At 48.1% G+C, this 20545-nt stretch overlaps 1 protein-coding gene across 9 annotated transcripts in view; it reads right to left on the bottom strand.

Moving 5' to 3' along the window:
- Nucleotides 1-3047: 3047 nt before the first annotated feature.
- TSC2 (TSC complex subunit 2) overlaps nucleotides 3048-20545 on the bottom strand; it is a 47651-nt gene continuing 30153 nt past the window's right edge. For 6 of the 9 annotated variants that reach the window (XM_083712038.1, XM_083712035.1, XM_083712034.1 and 3 more), the window contains 13 exons: nucleotides 20258-20473; nucleotides 18190-18405; nucleotides 14874-14942; nucleotides 12393-12553; nucleotides 10375-10877; nucleotides 9651-9726; nucleotides 9356-9442; nucleotides 8288-8474; nucleotides 7612-7751; nucleotides 6856-6934; nucleotides 6300-6391; nucleotides 5861-5959; nucleotides 3048-4610 (listed from right to left, as the gene is read on the bottom strand). In XM_083712038.1, the coding sequence (XP_083568164.1) occupies nucleotides 4446-4610; nucleotides 5861-5959; nucleotides 6300-6391; nucleotides 6856-6934; nucleotides 7612-7751; nucleotides 8288-8474; nucleotides 9356-9442; nucleotides 9651-9726; nucleotides 10375-10877; nucleotides 12393-12553; nucleotides 14874-14942; nucleotides 18190-18405; nucleotides 20258-20473 (2090 nt within the window). In that variant the 3' untranslated portion in view covers nucleotides 3048-4445. The remainder of the gene's footprint in view (nucleotides 4611-5860; nucleotides 5960-6299; nucleotides 6392-6855; nucleotides 6935-7611; nucleotides 7752-8287; nucleotides 8475-9355; nucleotides 9443-9650; nucleotides 9727-10374; nucleotides 10878-12392; nucleotides 12554-14873; nucleotides 14943-18189; nucleotides 18406-20257; nucleotides 20474-20545) is intronic. The other 3 variants (XM_083712039.1, XM_083712037.1, XM_083712036.1) reach the window with 1 other exon arrangement.

The raw sequence follows: 20545 nt of genomic DNA on the forward strand, positions 1-20545 counted from the left end.
CACACCCCTCTAATGCCCCTTCTTTGTTTTTCCTTCGCTCCCCACTTAAAATGTGGTTACAAACCATGGATCCTCAGGATCTTTGCATTGGGTCACCCCAAATTCACCATCAGATCACATAGCATGTCCATGGCTACAGCCTGCACCAAAAAAATCACGCACCCACTGTTGCCTGGGGCTGCAATGGTGCAAAAATGTGGTTAAAAAGCATGGATCCACAGGGATTCTCAGGATCCTTGCATTGGGTCACCCCAAATTCACCATCAGATCACATAGCATGTCCATGGCTACAGCCTGCACCAAAAAAATCACGCACCCACTGTTGCCTGGGGCTGCAATGGTGCAAAAATGTGGTTACAAAGCATGGATCCACAGGGATTCTCAGGATCTTTGCATTGGGTCACCCCAAATTCACCATCAGATCACATAGCATGTCCATGGCTACAGCCTGCCCCCCCAAAATCACGCACCTACTGTTGCCTGGGGCTGCAATGGTGCAAAAATGTGGTTAAAAAGCATGGATCCACAGGGATTCTCAGGATTTTGGCATTGGGTCACCCCAAATTCACCATCAGATCACATAGCATGTTCATGGCTACAGCCTGCCCCCCCCCCCCAAAATCACGCACCCACTGTTGCCTGGGGCTGCAATGGTGCAAAAATGTGGTTAAAAAGCATGGATCCACAGGAATTCTCAGGATTTTGGCATTGGGTCACCCCAAATTCACCATCAGATCACATAGCATGTCCATGGCTACAGCCTGCCCCCCCAAAATCACGCACCCACTGTTGCCTGGGGTTGCAATGGTGCAAAAATGTGGTTAAAAAGCATGGATCCACAGGAATTCTCAGGATTTTGGCATTGGGTCAGCCCAAATTCACCATCAGATCACATAGCATGTCCATGGCTACAGCCTGCCCCCCCCAATCACATACCCACTGTTGCCTGGGGCTGCAATGGTGCAAAAACGTGGTTAAAAAGCATGGATCCACAGGAATTCTCAGGATTTTGGCATTGGGTCACCCCAAATTCACCATCAGATCACATAGCATGTCCATGGCTACAGCCTGCCCCCCCAAAATCACGCACCCACTGTTGCCTGGGGTTGCAATGGTGCAAAAATGTGGTTAAAAAGCATGGATCCACAGGAATTCTCAGGATTTTGGCATTGGGTCACCCCAAATTCACCATCAGATCACATAGCATGTCCATGGCTACAGCCTGCCCCCCCCCCCAATCACATACCCACTGTTGCCTGGGGCTGCAATGGTGCAAAAACGTGGTTACAAACCATGGATCCACATGGATCCTCAGGGTCTTTGCATTGGGTCAGCCCAAATTCACCATCAGAGCACATAGCATGTCCATGGCTACAGCCTGCCCCCCAAAAATCACACACCCACTGTTGCCTGGGGCTGCAATGGTGCAAAAACGTGGTTACAAACCATGGATGTACAGGGATTCTCAGGATTTTTGCATTGGGTCAGCCCAAATTCACCATCAGATCACATGTCTGTGGCCACAGCATGAAGCACAAAAATGATACATCCACTGTTTCATTCAGAATGTTTTTTCCCTTGTTTTCCTCCTCTAAAAACGATGTGCGTGTTATGGTCAGGTGCGTGTTATAGAGCGAAAAATACGGTACATCTCAGACGTCAAAGGCCAGGGTAAAGCTTTCACCAAAAGCTGCATCACTTACTTTTGTAGGGAGGAGATTCCTAAACTTTGGGACTGCCACAGATGTCTTCAGCTGAGCCATGACACACAAGCTTCTGAGTGCAGTGGAACGACCAAGATCCTCTGCTGATCTTAATAACACCTGAAGGTCTGTAGGGAAGGAGGCAATCTTTCAAAACAGCTGCTCATGGAACCAGAAAGGCAGCAACCCTGGACTTGCTTTTAAGTGGTGCCTAGGTGCAAGATGTAAGTGTTGTTGAACTCACTGGGAACAGTGAGCACAGTACTATCCAGCTCAGCATATATGTAACTAGGCAATGGCCAAGAAAATACAACATGGTCACATTTTACTTCAAAGGAGGAAACTTGCAAAAAATGAGGGGACTGGTAAAAAGGAACTTTCAAGACAAAGTCAAAAGGGTTAAGCCTCTCCAAATTATTGGGGGGGGGGTTATAAAACCAAGATATTAGAAACATGACTAGAATGCACACCGCAGACCAGGGAAGTTACCATGAAGGCCAAGAGAACACCAACGTGATTAACAACTGAAGTCAAAGAAGCTGAGAAGATGAGGTAAGAAAAGGCTTCCTTCAGCAAATGGAAGTCTTGTCCAAATAAGAACTAAAAGGAACACAAACTTCAGCAGAAGAAATGCAAACAGACAATAAGAGATACAGAAACAAAGAAATTGAGCACGTTGCTAAAAACACAAGGACCACCAACAAAAAATTATTTAAATACATTAGCAGCAGGAGACCAGCAAAGGAGGCATGTAGATTTTGAACCACAAGGGAGGGTGTGCTAAAAGAAGAAAGGGAGGCTGCAGAGAAGCTAAACAAATTCTTCACATTTGTTGTCATGGTGGAAGATGTAGAGCAGTCCCCCTGTGCTGGAACAAAGTTTCACTTGAGCTTCACATGAGGAATGAATAGTGGTGACTAGTAAGGTGGAATTCTAGGCCTTACTCACATATCTGGTCTGAATAGCAACCCCTGAAGAGTTCTTAGAGAATTCTGATGTAAAATTGCTGATCTTCTACAAAAATATGCAACTCGTCCCCAAGATCAGTTTCCATACAAAGACTGTAAAGTGGCCAGTGTATCACCAATTATTTAAAAAAAAATAGCTTAACATTTCTTACAGGGAAAGTGGTGGAGAGCATTATTAAAGACAGAATTACAAAGCATACAGAAAAACAAGCCTTGCTGAAGCAGAACCAGCATGGCTTCTGCAAGGGTAAGCCCTGTTTCACTAACATCTTAAGAGTCCTTTGAGAGTGTCAGGAAGCATATAGATAGAGGTGATCCAACATTTAATCACACTGGAAGGAGAAAGTTACAAATGGTGCAAGATGTCAACTGGAAATCTGGTTGTCAAAGAAACACTTTATTTCATTAAGTGTGTTGTAAGACGTTTGCCAAACAAGATGGATACAAAGGAAAGTGACATCCAGTCATCTTTACGTGACCCCCCCTTTTAAAATCCCAGTAAAGGAAGGCTTTACCTTCTGTACCATTTGCTATTTCCAAGGAAGACTAGCTACAAATCAAACCCTCACATCATTGCTGGCCCTTGGGTTTAGTCCTGTGAAAGCCCGCCTGCAGTCTTGAAGGGAGCGCCAGCGACCACAGAAGGATGGCAGCAAAAGTCAGCAGAACATCCCACAGAGCAAACTCCCACGCTTCTTCTACTGCAGCACCGCCGCAACTCAAGTGGCGCCCAGGTCAGACTTCCTCAACCTGGCATCTTCCAGGTGTCGCTGGACTGTAACATCAGCCCGACCGCAGTGGCCATCTAGAGGGCACCAGGATGGGGAAGGCTGGTCTTCCTCTAAGCAATGACCAGAAAGCCTTGGAGATGTTTTGGACTACAACTCACAGCACACTTTGGCTGGGGGGGGGGGCTAGAGGGAGTTGCAATCCAGAACAACTGGAGGGTGCCAGTTTGGCAAAGGCCGACACAGCCCACGGCCTCAATGACAATAAAAGCTCGTCCCAGCAAAGGAAAGGAAGAGGTTAAATTTCTTCCAGCAAGGGACAATTTAAAAAGGAAACGCCAGGGATCTCCTTTTTCAAGGCCAACGTGCTCCTCTTCCCTCCCCAACTATGCAGCGGATAGATTTGAGCGAAACCAGCCCAAAGTGTCTCTTGACTCTGGGCATGGCCAAATTGTTTGTGCACAAGCTCAGTGTTTGGCATCTTGACCTGCTGCAAAGAACAACTGTTCAGGAAAGACCACTCGCCAGCAGCAAAATCCACACCGCCATTATCCTCTGGGAAAAGAAAAACGAATTCACTAACCCCCAGGCCTCCTCACCATGAGCTGGAGGCAAAAACGCATGCACACTGGGGCCTGGGACTCATCCAGCCAGGAACATTCATGGCGCTGCTGGGGAGTTCATGTCAGGCTACTGAGACACCTTTTCTTCCATCCCTTCAACGAGCGTCTTTTGTGTCTTAGATCTGCCTCCATTCACTCATAGCAACGCATCCTCAAAATGTTAATTTAAAAAACGCACGACAGCAATGGCAATCCAAGACACCTCCACCTTCCTCTCTGGAGAATGGCAGCCTGACAAGACTGTGGACCAGCAGCTTTCAAGGGGAGCATGAGCCACCAGAGCGGCAGTGGTGTGTCCTGGATCGGGGAAACCCGTCTCCAAGTGTCACCAACGTGGAATCTCCTCTCCGCAGCAGCTGGATGGGTGGGGGAAACAAGAAGGCTTTGCCCACCGGACAAGTTGATGCAGGACACGTTCCGACGCTACACAAACTCCGTGAAGTCGTCCACCGAGGAGATGAGGCGCTTCCTCTGTCCCGTTTCGTAGGTGGGAGCCGGGTCCTGAGGAAGGTGGGCAGACACTTTGGCTGGGGCGGGAGGGTGCATGCTGGGGAAACCAGAAGCCTGGTACTGAGTCTCTTCTCTGATCTGAAAGAAGGGAAAGTAGAGAACGTATTTCAAGTCCTTCAAAAAAACCCCAACCCTTTTATTTTCAGTGCTTTCAGAAGTCTTTACAGGGCCTAAGACCATCGTACCTACGGGACTGCCTCTCCTGGTATGCCCCATGGAGGACCTTAAGGTCCATAAATAACAACACCCTAGAGGTCCCAGGCACTAAGGAAGTTAGATTGGCTTCAACCAGAACCAGGGCTTTTTCAACTCTGGCTCCGGCCTGGTGGAACGCTCTGTCTCATAAGACCAGGGCCCCGCAGGATCTGATTTCTTTCCGCAGGGCCTGTAAGACTAGAGTTGTTCCGCCTGGCCTTTGGCTTGGAGTTAATTTGATTCCCTCCCCCTCTTTCTTTTTTCCTTTTTCCTCCTGTGATGAGGCTGCATTTTAATGTTTTAATATTGTATTTTAATCTTGTTTTTAAGTTGTATTCATTCAACTTGTTTTTATTATTGGTTGTTAGCCGCCCTGAGCCCGGCCTTGGCTGGGGAGGGCGGGGTATAAATAAAATTTATTATTATTATTATTATTATTATTATTATTATTATTATTGGGACGCAGGTGGCGCTGTGGGTAAAACCTCAGTGCCTAGGACTTGCCGATCGTATGGTCGGCGGTTCGAATCCCCGCAGCGGGGTGAGCTCCTGTCGTTTGGTCCCAGTCCTGCCCACCTAGCAGTTTGAAAGCACTCTTAAGTGCAAGTAGATAAATAGGTACCGCTTTATAGCGGGAAGGTAAACGGCATTTCTGTGTGCTGCACTGGTGCTGGCTCGCCAGCTGCAGCTTCGTCACGCTGGCCACGTGACCTGGAAGTGTCTTCGGACGGCGCCGGCTCACGGCCTCTAGAGCGAGATGAGCATGCAACCCTAGAGTCGGACACGACTGGCCCCTACGGGCAGGGGTACCTTTACCTTTACCTATTATTATTATTACAAAGAGACCAGCTGGTATTTTCCAAACAACTCCTAGGAAAGCTCAGTTGACAGAGCATGAGAGTCTTAATCTCAGGGTCAGGGGTTTGAGCCCCACGTTGGGCAAAACGTTTCCTGCATTGCAGGGCGTTAGACTAGATGACCCCTGGGTCCCTTCCAACTCTACAATTCTGTGATTATTACCCCTGTATTGGGGATGGGGTGTGTGTGTGTTAAAGTTAGAGGGGAAAGAGTCACATGCCACAAGAAAAAGAAACTCGAGGGAAAACACTAAGAGAGAGCAAAGGCCGTGTTACCCTGTGCCGGAGCCTCTTGATGTGCCGGAGGCGGGCAATCCACTTAGACGGGTACGTGTCTGTGGGGTTGGAGCGGCTGTGATGGACCTGAGAAGCCATCTAAGGGAAACAGTGGGAAGCAAAGAGGAGGGTCAACTCAGGCAGGCTGGTTTAAGACGCCATCCAAGTGCAGCAGTCAGTTGTCAACTTGGCGCCCCCTCCAAGCCATTTTGGAAGATGGCTCCCATCAGCCAGCAAGGCTGGAGAGACAGGACCTTTGCCAACCAGATTCCCTCCAGGCCTTTTGGACTCTCATCAGCCCCGGCTTCCTGCGACTGTGCTGGCTCTGGTCAAGGGGATCTGTAGCCCAAAGCAGCTGGAGAGCAACAGGATGCCAAAGGCTGAGTTGCCAAGTTCAAATGAAAGATGATCTGTTACCAGCTCCCACAAGAGCACTCACGTTGGCGTGCAGAGCCATCTGGCGGGCGACAAAAGCCAAGTTTTTATCTGAAACGATCTTCATCACACTGGTGTCGATAAGCCCTTCCATATCTACAGACCAGAGAGAGAAAGAGAGGGAGACTGCAGCATCCTCAGTCCATAACTGTACAAATTGTATGAATATTATTTGTTTGTTTAGCCGAAGCCATTGCAGGAAACAAAATACATAAAACAGAATAAAATACATCACACAGTTGAAATAATTATTAAAACCAGGCATTCTGTCAGGTAAGAGATTGCGTCATCATTTCCACAAACTTGTCTCTTTACACCTTTTTCTCTCTACACCTCTGAAAAAGTGGCTTTTAGATGTCCAGGCATAAAAGCCAAAAAATTAAAATTAACATTAAGAATTTTATTTCTGAAATTGTATATCCTGTTTCCTCCCTTGCGCATCCAAGACATAAGCTAAAATCTTTCCCAAGGCTCTGAGATTGCCAGGCCAGTGGAAATCTCTGGAGGTAACACCCTTCACGAACTCTGGTGGTAAAAAGAAGAGAGGGGCCTGGGCCTACCTTTCCTGCACTGCAGAGTGAGCAGGTTACAGTTGTAATCCAGAGGCTTGATGATGACGTGCACAAAGTTGAATTGGCCCTGGAGAGGGAAGAACATGAGGGTGTATGGCGGGGAGAGAGCCAGCGAGGTGCAGGGGCAATGCCCAGGCCTAAGACGTCTCTTACAGGCATGGGAACTCTCTCTTCCCTTGCAGCCACCTTAGTAAGGGTGGGACAAAGCAAGCCTGTCTTGAGTTCCATCAGGCTGAAAGGTTTGGGCCTTAACAGCTTTCATTCCCCTAATCAGCCCAAGTCAGTTTACTGTGAAAAGCTCATTACAGAATACACTTTGCTATTCCTGAAGGAAAACCCTACAGCCTGCAGGCAGAGTTTAGTTTCCAGGTCGAGGGATACTGAGGTTCTCAGATGTTCCCAGTTAAGACTGAGATGTGTAGCGACTGGCAGTTGGGAACGGAAAGGAAGGAGTTTAAAAAGTAGGAAGAGTCTGGCCGTCTCGTCCGGTGCCAAACAATGGAGCAGTTTCCTCAGACACAAGCCAAGCTCGAGGCTCATGGATGTGAGGGCAAAGGGGCTTTGGGCACACCTGGATCCTCTCAGTTTGGGAACAGGAGACATGGCATTTATCAGAGAGCTGTGATTCTTGCAGGAAAACCTTGCTCCTATCCCCCACATGATCTCCGGGCGGAAAAATCCATCCCAGAACCAAACTGGCCATCTGTCAAGCCCAAGCCACTCAGCAGAGGCACATTTCCTTACCTTGATGGTTCCCAGCTTGAAGTCTTCCCCTGAATTGTTGTAAATGATGGACACAAAGTCGTTCCCCAGATGACGTTTCTTGTCGCAGCGGTACTTGTCCAGGTCTTTGGTGGGCATCAAAGTCGCAATGTGGAAAATGGCTAAGGAGGGAGGGAAGGCTACATGCAGTTCAGAGTCTCAAGCCACATGAGGAGGAAACGTTTGATATGTTAGACCAGCCTTCCCCGACCTGGTGACCTCCAGATGTTTTGGATGAGAACTCCCACCAGACCCAGCCAGGGCAGAAGGGAGCACAGCTGTCCTGATGGGAGCTGCAATCCCAAAACACCCAGTTGAAGGTCTGTTTAGTGTATGAGCAGCCATGCTGAAAGTTGTTTTTTTTTTTAAAGGGGGGGAAGCCTCAATGGGGCTTACACAGGAGACCTGGGGGGGGGAGTGTTGCCCCCTGGGGCAAACCCATCAACTGCCCTCTCTGCTGCCCTTAAAGGCACCCTCAGGCCCGCTATTCTTCATAGTGGGAGGCATTCAACTTACACACTGCACAAACGAGGTTTCAAATTGCATTGGGCCAATTCTGAGAGAGCCCTCCGCAAAGTGGGAAGCGCTATCTCTGAAAGAATAAGGGCACAAAGGCTACCCAGCCTCAACACACAGACACTCCCTCATTCAGGCCTACCTTGCATGATGTCATCGTGCCAGCAGTAGGTAAACAGCCCGTCCTCCCCGCACACATCCAAGCCACCAAGGTAAATCTTGTCTGGCTGGCAGTCTTTTAGCTCAATGAGCGTTCCCAAGCCGGTCAGGAACTCTGTGTACCTGTAGGAGCCGTGCTCGTTGGAAAGGATGGCGAGCTCGTTATTGCTCTGGGGTGGAGACAAAACCACGAGAGCAGCTGTGTGGACAACAGGCTCAAGGGCTCCACATTATTTTACCTAGAGAAAAACCTGGGGCCTTTTTAGGATGTGGAAGGGCCTTAGCTCAGTGGTAGAGCATCTGATTTGCATGCAGGAGGCTGGCCCAGGTTGAATCCCCCAATGGCAACTCTAGTTAGGGCTGGGAAACACCCCGACAAAGGCAATGCTGAGCTAGGCAGACCAAGGGTCTGACTCCATGTAAGGAAGCTTCTTTTGTCCCTCTACAAAATGGATCCTCTGCGAGGCCATTTTACCATGTGGTTCTGGCGGTTCTCTCACTGCAAGAAATGAGGTTACAGGGAACCAGGCAGAGGGCCTTCTTGGTAGTAGCGCCCTGTGGAACGCCCTCCTGTCAGATGTCAAGGAAATAAACAACTATCCGACTTTTAGAAGACATATTTACAGTATTTTTAATCCATCCTTCAGCAAATAGTCTCAGGGCAAAATATACTAACATGATTAAAGCAGAATACAATAAAATAAAAAATCACATATGCATAAGAATGATTAAAATAACCAACACCAAATAATTTAATGAAGTGGGCAAGAGGAACATTTCAAACCAAGGGGCTTATAATAATGCTCACCTCCCTCCCAAAGATTTGGGCAAAGTGATGCATCTTCACCTCCTAACAATCTCAGTGCCTGATGCACCTTAGAGGGGAGGCCATTCCAGAGATGAGGGGGCCACCACTGAGGAGGCCTTTTTGCACCCAGGGTCCCCCAAACTTCGCAGGCAGCAGAAGGGAAGAGTTTCCTGAAGGGAACAGCTTATCCCTGAGCGCCTTCTGCCCAAAAAATTCCAGGAAGCTGATGCCCACGGCCCTTACCTGCCCTTCCCCAACATATAGTACTGCAATCTTGTGGGTATCGTAGGGGGGGATCTGATCCAGCAGCTGAACTGATCTCTCAAACGTCTAAGAATAAAAAAAAAAAATGAGGAAAGCTTTAGAACGGCAAGCATGGTCAAAGCCACCTTGGCATCTTTTATGAAAAGGGAGGAGGGGCTGCCCAGGTATGGGGGTTAGCAAAGGGGTTAGAGGGTACGTGGGGTTGGCAAACAGAGCAAGCAGGGGCAGCAGCCCCTACTATTTATAATATTTTAAATGACATGCTCAAACCTACCTCATTCGGCAACAGGAGGGGCTTGTTGGATTCATCACCAAAGAAAGGAGAGTGATACAACTGCAGGAACACAAAGCTAAGGAGAAAACATTAAAATAGATTTAATTCTATTATCTCTAAAGGTTTCGGTCAATCTTAGCATGTAGAACTCTCCACAAACAGCAATAGCCAAGTATACAAGTGAGCCCCTCCAAAAGCAACTGGACAAATTCAGACACGATGTGGTGGGATCAGGTGTAAAGGCCCATCAATGCCAGCCTTCTGCTTCAGACACTAGCTAGCCAAACGCTCCCAGGACACTGAGAAGCAGGTTGCTTAATACCTTGCAGTCACTCTCCTCTCTCTGTCCCCGGCTCAGCTTTGACCCGGGAATGGAGTTGTGGCTGGTGGTGTTGGGCACAAGGAAGCTGCTAGTCTCTGCAGCTCTCTTGTGCACTGGAGCCAGGCTCTGATGAGGGAACCCATCATGGGGGTGCCTGGTCACGCCCCCTTAGAAAAACATGCCTGGGGTCATGGCCCCTTAAGCCCCACCTCCCCAACATACTACGCCCCTGAGGGTAGGGGGCACTAGGGTTTTCGTTTATATGTCCAAGGAGGTGGAAGCCCGAAAATGTTTGAGACCCACTGATCTGGACACCAAATCTGTCTTTGATGTGGTCAGAAAGAAAAATGAAAGAACACTCCCTTGTCTGATGCAGCCTCTTCACATGCACAATTCACTCACCTTGGGTTGATTCCTGGCACTTTCTCCGCGTTGGAAGCTGTTGCGCGGCCCTTGAAGGGGTCCCTCTCAATCCTCTTGCCCCTCCTTGAGGGCGCTGAATCAGAGATCGTGTACCCTCGGGGGCGGTGGCCCGTTGGGGAGCGCGGAGAAGAGACAGGGGCACTGCATCCCACCCTGGGCGCCCCAAGGGGGCGGTCATCTTCCCCTCTGCCTAGCCAGCTCCCGGCTGCCTCCCCTTCCAAGTGTCCCGACTGAGACTTGGACTTCCCGTCACTGCTCAGCTTCCCCGGCGGATCTTCGCTGCCGGTGTCCTTGAGGACTTCCTGGAGGGTCTGAAGCTCCGGAGAGGAACTGGACTTGCTGAGGGGCTGGGAAGGCTGGAAAGAGAGTGCCTCAAACTCACGGCTGTCTTCCAAGTTCCGGGCTCTTTCGATGGGGATGCCCATGGGGGCCAAATCATCTGGTTTCAGAATTTTCTCTTCTTGACTGGATGTCGACGAGGACTACAAAGCCAGGGGTGGAGGAAGGGGAGAAGGAAGGAGAAGAGGTGGTCACTGAAAGATAACTTGAGAGAAGATGACCCTTGACAGCAACCCATCTGGCCAAGCAGGCACTGGGAAGCTAGACCTTTTGTGCAGGATTCAAGTTACAAGAAAGGAGATTCCAGCTAAACACCAGGAAGTGTTCTGACAGCAAGAGCTGTTTGAAATTGGAATGGTCTCCCTCGGGAGCTTGTGGACTCTCCTTCTTTGGAGGTTTTCAAGCAGAGGTTGGATGGCCACCTGCCATGGATGCTTCGGCTGAGATTCCTGCATCTCATGGGGTTGGACCAGATGACCCCATGAAGTATGTGGAGAAGAACGCACCCTGGGTAGAGGAGAGGGGATGACCACCCTCAACCCTGTTTCCATTTCCCAAGCAGCCCAGTAAAAAAAGGGACAGACAGAGGGAGGTTTGGCAACTGAAGGCCACCAGCTGCCAAGCTCTAATACAGAAATACCTTGGGCCCTCCAGGTATTGCTGAACTACAACTCCCATTATCCTTGGACACTGGCTGATGGGGCTGATGGGAGTTTAGCAACACAGAAGGGCCCAAGGGCATAACTGCTCTAATCACAGGATTGCAACCAACATGCTGTTCTGCTCATGGAAGGGCTGTGGGCTCAGTGGCAGAGCATCTGCATTGCCTGCAGAAGGTCCCAGGTTCAAGCATCAGTGGCATCTCTAGGGAGGGCTGCAAGGACCTAGTCTGAAACCTTGAAGAGCTGCTGCCAGTCAGTGTAGACAATACCAAGCTAGATGGACCAATGGTCTGACTCAGTATAAGGCATTTTCCTATGTTACTGTGCAAAAGCCTTCCCCTCTGGAGCATTGGGGGTGGGGAATGGGAGAGAGGAGAAGAGGAGGTCCTGCTGTGCAAACGGAATTCCACTTGTACAACAATGGATACAACCCCAAAGTCTCTCAGCTATAAGCTGCTGCTGATAATGATCATGAAGAGAAGAATCAAAATTTCCCTGAAAGCTCGACTGCAGCCTCAGCCAAAGCCTCTTCTTGCTTTGGGCTACAGCCCATCAGTCCAAGCCAGCCCATACATGTGTTTTAAAGTTCTGTCAACACGTGTGTGTATATTCTTTTATGTAAACCGCATAGATTTTTCTGTGAATTTGGTCCAATAAACAAGGAAATGAACACCGCTTGGAGGAGACCTTGTTGGGTCAAGAATGTTGCATATGAATCTGAAACTCTTAAGCTCAGGGTCCTCAGTTCAAGCCCCACATTAGGCAAAAAGGTTTTTGCATTGTAGCGGGTTGGACTAGATGACCACCGGTATCCCTTCCAACTCTGTGATTCAGGGAAACTACACTCCTCTTTGACAATAACAGCTAAACCTACACCCCATGCATGTGTGCACACTCACTCACAAAAGGCATACTTATCTGAAGAAAGTTCAAGAATGTCTCATTATGTTCTCCTTGACAGGTTTAACTCAAGATCAAGCAAGGGAGCTTACTGACCCGACTATACGTCCCGGGGCATTTGACCAACTTCTCCTCGCTTAGCCCTTGCTCCGGACACACAGCTTCAAAGTCTTCAATCTCTTGAGATTCCAGGCGAGACTCTGTATCTTTTAAATCCGTCTCCGGTGGGCTTCCTTCTTCCAGAACCACGGCAGATTCTGACAAGAAATAAATAGAGGCCAATTGCACTTGCAGAGATTGTTTCCCCCCACACACAAGCCCAAAAAACAAACTTAAAAAATACATAGTTTTCGGCACACAAATGAAATTAACAAAACCAGCAAGGAAAGACAAGACCACCACTGCAGCAGCTTGGGGGGGGTATTGATTGCAGCTTGCAAGATAAAAAAAAGTTATTTCAAAGCAGAAATTCAAGAGTTAGCTGTAAACACACACAAAACACACACACCCCTCAAACAAACATGCTGATCTGCTAAACTGTCCAAGCCAGAAGACCCCTGCCCAGTTTCCTCTAATGCTTCAGAGTGAAATGGCTGCCGTTTTTTAACCAATGTTTTTTAAGATTCGTTCAAAGCGAGGTTCATTCAAAGTGAGAGGCACCTGCCTGATCCTGTGGACATTTTAACAGCATCTCTTCAAACACAGCAATCAATGGTGACCTGCAGCAATGCCAATTCAGAATTTTACTTGAGTGGTTGTTGTTTTTAAGCGAGGGTTGGATAATGTTCTGCACATTGCACAAAAACAGCATTGATTAGCTTTGTGCTTCTGCTTCTGTTCACCGTAGAACCAAAAGGATCTCTAGACTGCAGCTTTTGCTAACCTGGTACCCTCCAGATGTGTGGTGTACTGGTTAGAATGTTGAGACTTTGACTGGAGACATGAAGGTTCGAATCCCCACTCAGCCATGAAGCTCCCTGGGTGACCTTGGGCCAGTCATCATCTCTTAGCCTAACCTACCTCACAGGGTTGTTGTGAGAATGAAATGGGGTAGAGGAGAACCATGTACACCACTCTGAGATCCTTGGAAGATAAAGATAATATATAAATGTAACTGTTGTTGTTGCTGCTGCTGCTTCAGGCTACCGCTCCCATCAGCCCCAGCAAGCTTGGCTATCCTGGCTGGGGCTGTTAGGCGTTAATAATCCCAAAACATCTGAGGAGCACAAGACTGGCAAAGGCTAATGTCTAGATTGCAGCCTTCGTGTGAGTGGGCAACAGAAAGACAGACCCCCTGAAAGATTTCTTAACCTCCTTGCCTTAATTCAGATAGGATTTTGATTGATAGACTTATTATCTGTGGCTGGGCTGCAGGGTCAACACACAAAAGAGTTAGGAGGTGGAAATGGAAGACTCAAAACTGAACAAAAGGCAGGGGTAGAGAAACACTGGCAGTTTCAGTTTTTCCTGTTTCTAAGCTGCACCCGAATTGCAACTTTCCTTCTTTCTGTGTTCTATAGCAGAGATAGCCAATGTGGTCCACTCCAGATGTTAGAATGCAACAAATGATGATAATAATAATAATAATAATAATAATAATAATAATAATATTAATAATAATAATAATAATAATAATAATAATAATAATAATAATAATAATTCCTGCCCTTCACCAGCAGGTCCCAGCGTGGGTCACAACAATTTAAAATCTGAAACCGTTAAAACAGAACACAACCACAGGAATAGGATGGGCCCTGTAAACAAACATTTCAGGTGCCAAAGGCCAGGATAAAGGTACAGTGGTGCCCCGCAAGACGAACGCCTCGCAAGACGAAAAACCCGCTAGACGAAAGGGTTTTCCGTTTTTGGAGGCGCTTCGCTAAGCGAATTTCTCTATGGGGTTGCTTCGCAAGACGAAAAAATCTTGCGAGTTCCCGCGTTTTTTCCTCGCTTTTTTCTGCCCTTTCCCTAAGCGCTAAGCCGCTTATCAGCTGTTCCGCTGATAAGCCGCTTCTCAGCTGATCGCTATAAGCTGCTAGACCGCTAATAGCGCTAATCCACTAAGCTGTCAATGGGCTTGCTTCGCAAGACGAAAAAACCGCTAGACGAAGAGAATCACAGAACGGATTAATTTCGTCTTGCGAGGCACCACTGTATAATAACCCCCAGCTGTTGGTGACGTTGGCTGGGGCTGGTAGGAGTTGGACGTCCAACACCATTTGGTGGGCAACCACATTGGGCAGCCCTGCCCTACAGTTTGGTGGCCTGCCTGTAAAGAGCTTCCCCACCCACCCCAAAACCAAGGCATTATGGAGCTTTCATGGACCAACCGAGGCCATGTCTGGCTTGGACTTGTTTATGCCCACTGGAATTTTCATCCCTGGAGTGCAATGAGATCAGGGACAGACATAAAACATGGAAGGAGTGGATGGAAGCACGAGGAAAGGCAGCCTCTATGAATCACAGTGCTTGTTTCTTTTTATGTCAATACTTGCTCCCCCTCCCTCCTCCTTCTTGCTTTTCTTTTTATTGTTATTATTTTTTTAAAAAACTTCCTTTAAAGATATGCAAGTATACCTGCCCAGGAAATGCTCCTGTGCAACTTTTCTTGAGAACTGGTCAGGTACATGGAAGAGAAAGAGGCCACTGTGAAGGGAAAACCAAGGGAGGAATGACATCAAAAAGGAAGGAGAGGAAGAGAGAGAGGAAGAGACTCTATGGAGAAAATAAATAAATAAAATTAAAGCACCGAGTTTTAACACATAATCAGAAAGAGAGTCAGCTTCAACAAAATACATGGGAGAAAATAACAGGGTAGGGAAGTGTGAGAGCACTTAGAAGAGGTGTAGCCAAGGCTGAGCCTTTGGGGGCTGAGGACCCCTGCAACATAGCTTGGGATGATGGTGATGATTTTAATTTATTACCCGGCCATTTTAGACCAGAATACTGATCAGCCACGGTGGCTGGGAATGATGGGAGTTATAGTCCCAAACATCTGGTGGGCACCATATTGCCAAAGGCTGTGTTACAGGGAGAGTTTCCTCCTCCTACCCCTGCCCCAAACGAGGATGGAGCCATCCAACATGGTGCAATGCAGCAGATGGTCCTCCTTCGCAATTCTCAATGAAAAGAGCAAGAACTTCAAAAGGGCTTGCAGAGAACTTGACAGTGGCCTTTGCCCTGCATTATTATTTTTATTCATACAAATATTTATATACCGCTACTTCATAAAACAAAAACCAGAGCAACGTACAGCAAATGTACATAAAACCGTGTGTGTGTTAAAATAAGAAATCAGCTAACTATTGTGGAAAGACGTATTCTGAACTGCCCAAATAAGGCCTGGCAAAATGGGGAGGTTTTCAGCAGGTGTTTAAAGGCTGGAACAGTCTCCACAGGCACAATACTGGGTCAATGGCACGAAAAGTTCAGTTCCTTGTCAAATGAGCTTCACCAGCTTGGGAAATGGCCAGTGATGCTCCTGCAATGATCTCAGTGATTGAGCTGGGGTGGAAGGGATCAGGAGGTCCCTGAGGATCCCTAGAACCAAGTTGTTCTGGGCTTTGTAAATCAGTAAATGAGAGAAGGGAGGGAGAAACATCCAGATACCCACACTGAATACTGGACAATGGAATGGTTAAGAAGAGGCGGCTTATGCAAGCAGGTATGGTTCAGGAAGTCAGGAAACTGACCAAACCCTCCCTTTCCCTACATTAAACACAACCCAAAGAGGGTAGAGAAACCACCAGCACTTCCATCACTACAGCGGTTCAGCCTTAAAGCACCAGGAAAAAGAAAAGCTCCCAGCTCCCAGGTTCTTGCATCTTAAAATTTCCTGGCAAATGGGCATCTGAACACTACTACTTTTTTTTTTTTACACCGCACTTTAGATGCTGTCAATTACACTTGAATTTAAACTGGTCTGTGACCGAAATAATAAATTCACCTGAATTTAGAGTTGTCTCCAACTAAGTCCTACTCAGAGTAGACCCCCTGAAATGAATTTACCAACAGGAGTCATGGCCATTGATTTCAATGTTTAATGCCAGGAGGCATACATGTTCTCTGTTCTTGAGATCTGTCCTGCACAGGTATAAAATTTGGGAGAGCAGTTTTCTCCAACCTGATGCCTTCCAGGTTGGCCAAGAGTGTGTGGTACAGTGCACAATATTTAGAATCTGGGCATTAACTATATTTCCATCTAAAAACAGAAACAAACCCACCAGCAGCCTCATTTACTGTCATCGGGGCTATTCAGATTAGCTAGAAAGTGAGTGGGTAGCAACAGGTTAAATCTCAGAAACGGGGGGGGGGGGGGGCTGGAAGGTGAGTAGGCGGGACACTGTTCGTGTGGGCGGGGCTGCAGCAGAGCTGTGCGCAATGCTGCAATTCCAAAGGAGAATGGAAAAGATGCGGGATATGCAGCTGCCTACAGGATAAAAAGAAACAAGGTTCTAGTCCCTGTGGTTGTGTGAATATGTGCTTGTGGGGGCAATGGCTGAAGTCAGAGCAACTGCAGGAAACATTCCCAGTTTTATCAGGGCTCTTGCACAGATCTGTGCCTTTCTCCCCATGATGAGCAGAAACAAAATTACGCACACAAAAAGATCACAGAAAAAATTATGCAAAAAGAAAAAGAAAACCATGCATACTAATTTGCATAATTTAGCCAGGTTACAGAATCTGAGCTACTCTGACACAGAACATTTGTGTTTGAAATAAACACAGACCTGAGCAGTAAGGGAATTCTCCAACCCCCCTTCTTGCTGCAGACCATTGTTTCAGAACAAGGGAACTTTAACAGAGAAGTCCTCCACCCAGTCTGCCCTGACAACTTCTGGAAGGAGACCTAGACTCATGAGTGAAACATGCATTGATCAAAACACTCTTTGGCTAAGGCTGCCTCAGCAGAAGCACAGATTCTGCTGTGTTTAGTGAAATGAGCAGTGTGCTTCTTTCTATGACTGAATTATACACACATAAGTAAAACGGATTATTCAGAGTTGTATCCAACTGTTATTCAGAACAGACCCATTGAAATTTACAAATCTTTAGTCTAGGTTTGCCATATTTCAAGAAGTAAAAATCCAGACACAAAAGCCTTTTTAAGGGAAAGTTGCTGAGCTTTTTTGGGGGGGGGGGGGATCCAGGAAAATCCAGATGTTTGGCAACCCGACTTTAGTCATGCCGATGAATTTCAATAGGTCTAATCCACATAGGGATAACATTGGATACAACCCTAAGTATTTATGTTCCTATTCTGCATTTCTTCAGCAAGACCACATTCACAGCATGCATTAAAAGAAATGTAATACCACTTTTTAAAAAGTCATTCCCTCAATGAATCCTCTGGCTTCCGTCACGGTGTTCCATTGTGCCAGAAGCGGTTTAGTCATGCTGGCCACAAGACTCGGAAAGCTGTGGACAAACACCGTCTCCCACGGCCTGAAAGCGAGATGACTGCCACACCCCATAGTTGCCTTTGACTGGACTTAACCATCCAGGGGGTTCTTTACCTTACCCCATACTGCTTTCCATGAATGGTGTGAATGTGGCTCAAGTGGTCCAAGGCAGCATAATTTATTCAAGAAGCATGATCTAACTTCTATGGAATTATCCCTAATTGATTAAGGCAGCTGTCCCGAACCTGGAACAATCCAACTGTTTTGGACTACACTTCCCATCAGCCCCCGCTAGCCCCACACATGGCCTGCTGTAACAGTGGCTGGGCTTCAGGCTAGATGAAAGACTTCCTTTTAGGAAGGTGAATTCCGTGCGCCTCCTGTTCTTCTAAAGCAGAGTGGCTCTGCCATGAAGCACTTTGGCTGGGAATGACTAGCTATCATCTCATCCTCGCACCCTCTCTCCTGGGCCAGCCACTGAGCTGCCTCACCTGTGTTTGAGCGCTGCAGAAAGTACGGCTTGGCAGTCCCCGTTGGCAAGGTGGAGGAAGGGACCGAGAGGGACTTGTACAGGGTGGGGTCGCGGTGCTCCTTGAAGCGCTCGGCCGCCATGAGAGCGTTGGAGAGCTCCTGCAGGGGCATGCTGTTGATATCCGAGGAAAAGGGGCTCAGGGAGTTCTCCAGGCTCATCAGCCAGCTCGTGTTACCTGGAGTGGTGGGAAGGTGAAGATGCAGAACAAAGCAGAACATGCCACTGAGAAGCCATCCTTTGCACAGCTTTGCCTGGAGAGGGGGGAATCTTCCCCATTAAAAATAAAATAAAATCCCATCCCCGTTAATGACCCCAGTCTTGTTTCCCTCTTTCGTAAATGTCCTGCAGGGGATTCAGGGTCTCATTCCAGGTTGAACACATCTCAAACATCCAGCACTGGCCTCCTAGGTGAATGGAGAGCTCTGCCTAGAAGACACTGGGGCTCTGCACCAGATTCAAATACAGTGGTACCTCGGGTTAAGTACTTAATTCGTTCCAGAGGTCCGTTCTTAATCTGAAACTGTTCTTAACCTGAAGCACCACTTTAGCTAATGGGGCCGCCTCCTGCTGCTGTACCGCCGGAGCACGATTTCTGTTCTCATCCTGAAGCAAAGTTCTTAACCTGAGGTACTATTTCTGGGTTAGTGGAATCTGTAACCTGAAACCTATGTAACCTGAAGTGTATGTAACATGAGGTACCACTGTAATGCCTGGACCCAAACTGGGCTGACCCAGGCTTTGCCCCAATGAGGCCAAGAGAGCTCTGGATCGCCTGGGGATGAGGGGAGGCAGGCAGCATCTGCCGGATCTGCTTCACCCAGCCTGCAGGAAAGGCGCTGGTGATTCCAGCAGGATTGACCTTTCCACTGATCAACACGTTCCCTTCCCAACAACATGTTCAAAACCTTAATTAAATGCTAGGGCTGACCGCCCCCACCCCAAATCAATTCAGGCCCCTGGTCCAGGTTGGTCCTAGACTGTCCAGAGTCAGATCAGGGCTGATTCAGAGTCCCAGAGTGGATTGAGGGTGCCATGCACAGCCCTAAAAGAATCACATAAAAACACAAGAAGCTGCCTTTTGCCAGGTCAGCCTGTGGGCCCCTCCTGCTCTGTGCTGTGGCTTTTCTGTCACTTGCTTCTGATCAGGGAATGCTGGGGATGAAACCTGGAGCCGTTTGCATGCCTGGCACGTACTCTACCACTGAACTCCAGCCCCAGCCCCTCGTGCCACACTTCCCTGCAGCTACATATAGAGCAGGGGGGAAACAGACAGCAATGGGCAAGTTGCTTTTCCCAGGACTTTGTGCTCCGTAACTGAACTTCATGTTGGGGAATACCTGGTAACTTTTCACGGAACGCTGGAGGTCCCCTACACCAGAGCCACAAGGCATGATAAGAAGTGCTCTCTCCAAGTGCTAATTGCTTTTTAGCATTACAACAAAACACTTTGCACCAGGCTGATGGAACATCATTGCTTGTCCATGTCACAACATAAACAAGGGGCTGCAACTAGGACACATTCCTGAAAAACTCCTATAATAACACACAGTGTTACATCATTCCTATGATTCTAGGATAAGACACTGATTAAGCCGCGGGTGGTGCTGTGGGTTAAACCACAGAGCCTAGGACTTGCTGATCAGAAGGTTGGCGGTTTGAATCCCTGCGATGGAGTGAGCTCCCGTTGCTCGGTACCTGCTCCTGCCAACCTAGCAGTTCGAAAGCACGTCAAAGTGCAAGTAGATAAATAGGTACTGCTCCGGCGGGAAGGTAAACTGCGTTTCCGTGCGCTGCTCTGGTTTGCCAGAAGCAGTTTAGTCATGCTGGCCACATGACCCGGAAACTGTACACCGGCTCCCTTGGGAAATGAAGCGAGATGAGCGCCACCACCCCATAGTCAGCCACGACTGGACCTAATGGTCATGGGTCCCTTTACCTAAGCCCTTTACACTCAGCAACATGGAAACATGTGCACCAACACATGCCATTTTACATATTTGTGAAGGCATACATTTCACCTGGCCTACCTGTCGGTCTCCGCACCAGTATCTCCGCCCAGCCTTGTGTTAGCAGGGGGACGTATGAAGCCAAGTTGGCCTTTTCCTTCTGTAGAGGCCCAGGAACAGCCTTTTCCACTCGAGCAGCAGTAGGAGCAGGAGAGCTCTGAAATCCTTGGGGCATCGGGGAGGCTGGGAAATGGGAGGTGGAGGTGTCTAATGCCCCAACCCGCAAGGCATGGCCACCTGGATGGCAAAAGGGCATTCAGAAGAAGCAGAGAGGTTAGGAGGATTTTGCAGAGGGGCTGCATATTGGTT

Source organism: Podarcis gaigeae, assembly GCF_964106915.1.
Source record: "Podarcis gaigeae genome assembly, chromosome: 14".
Classification (NCBI taxonomy): Eukaryota; Metazoa; Chordata; class Lepidosauria; order Squamata; family Lacertidae; genus Podarcis; species Podarcis gaigeae.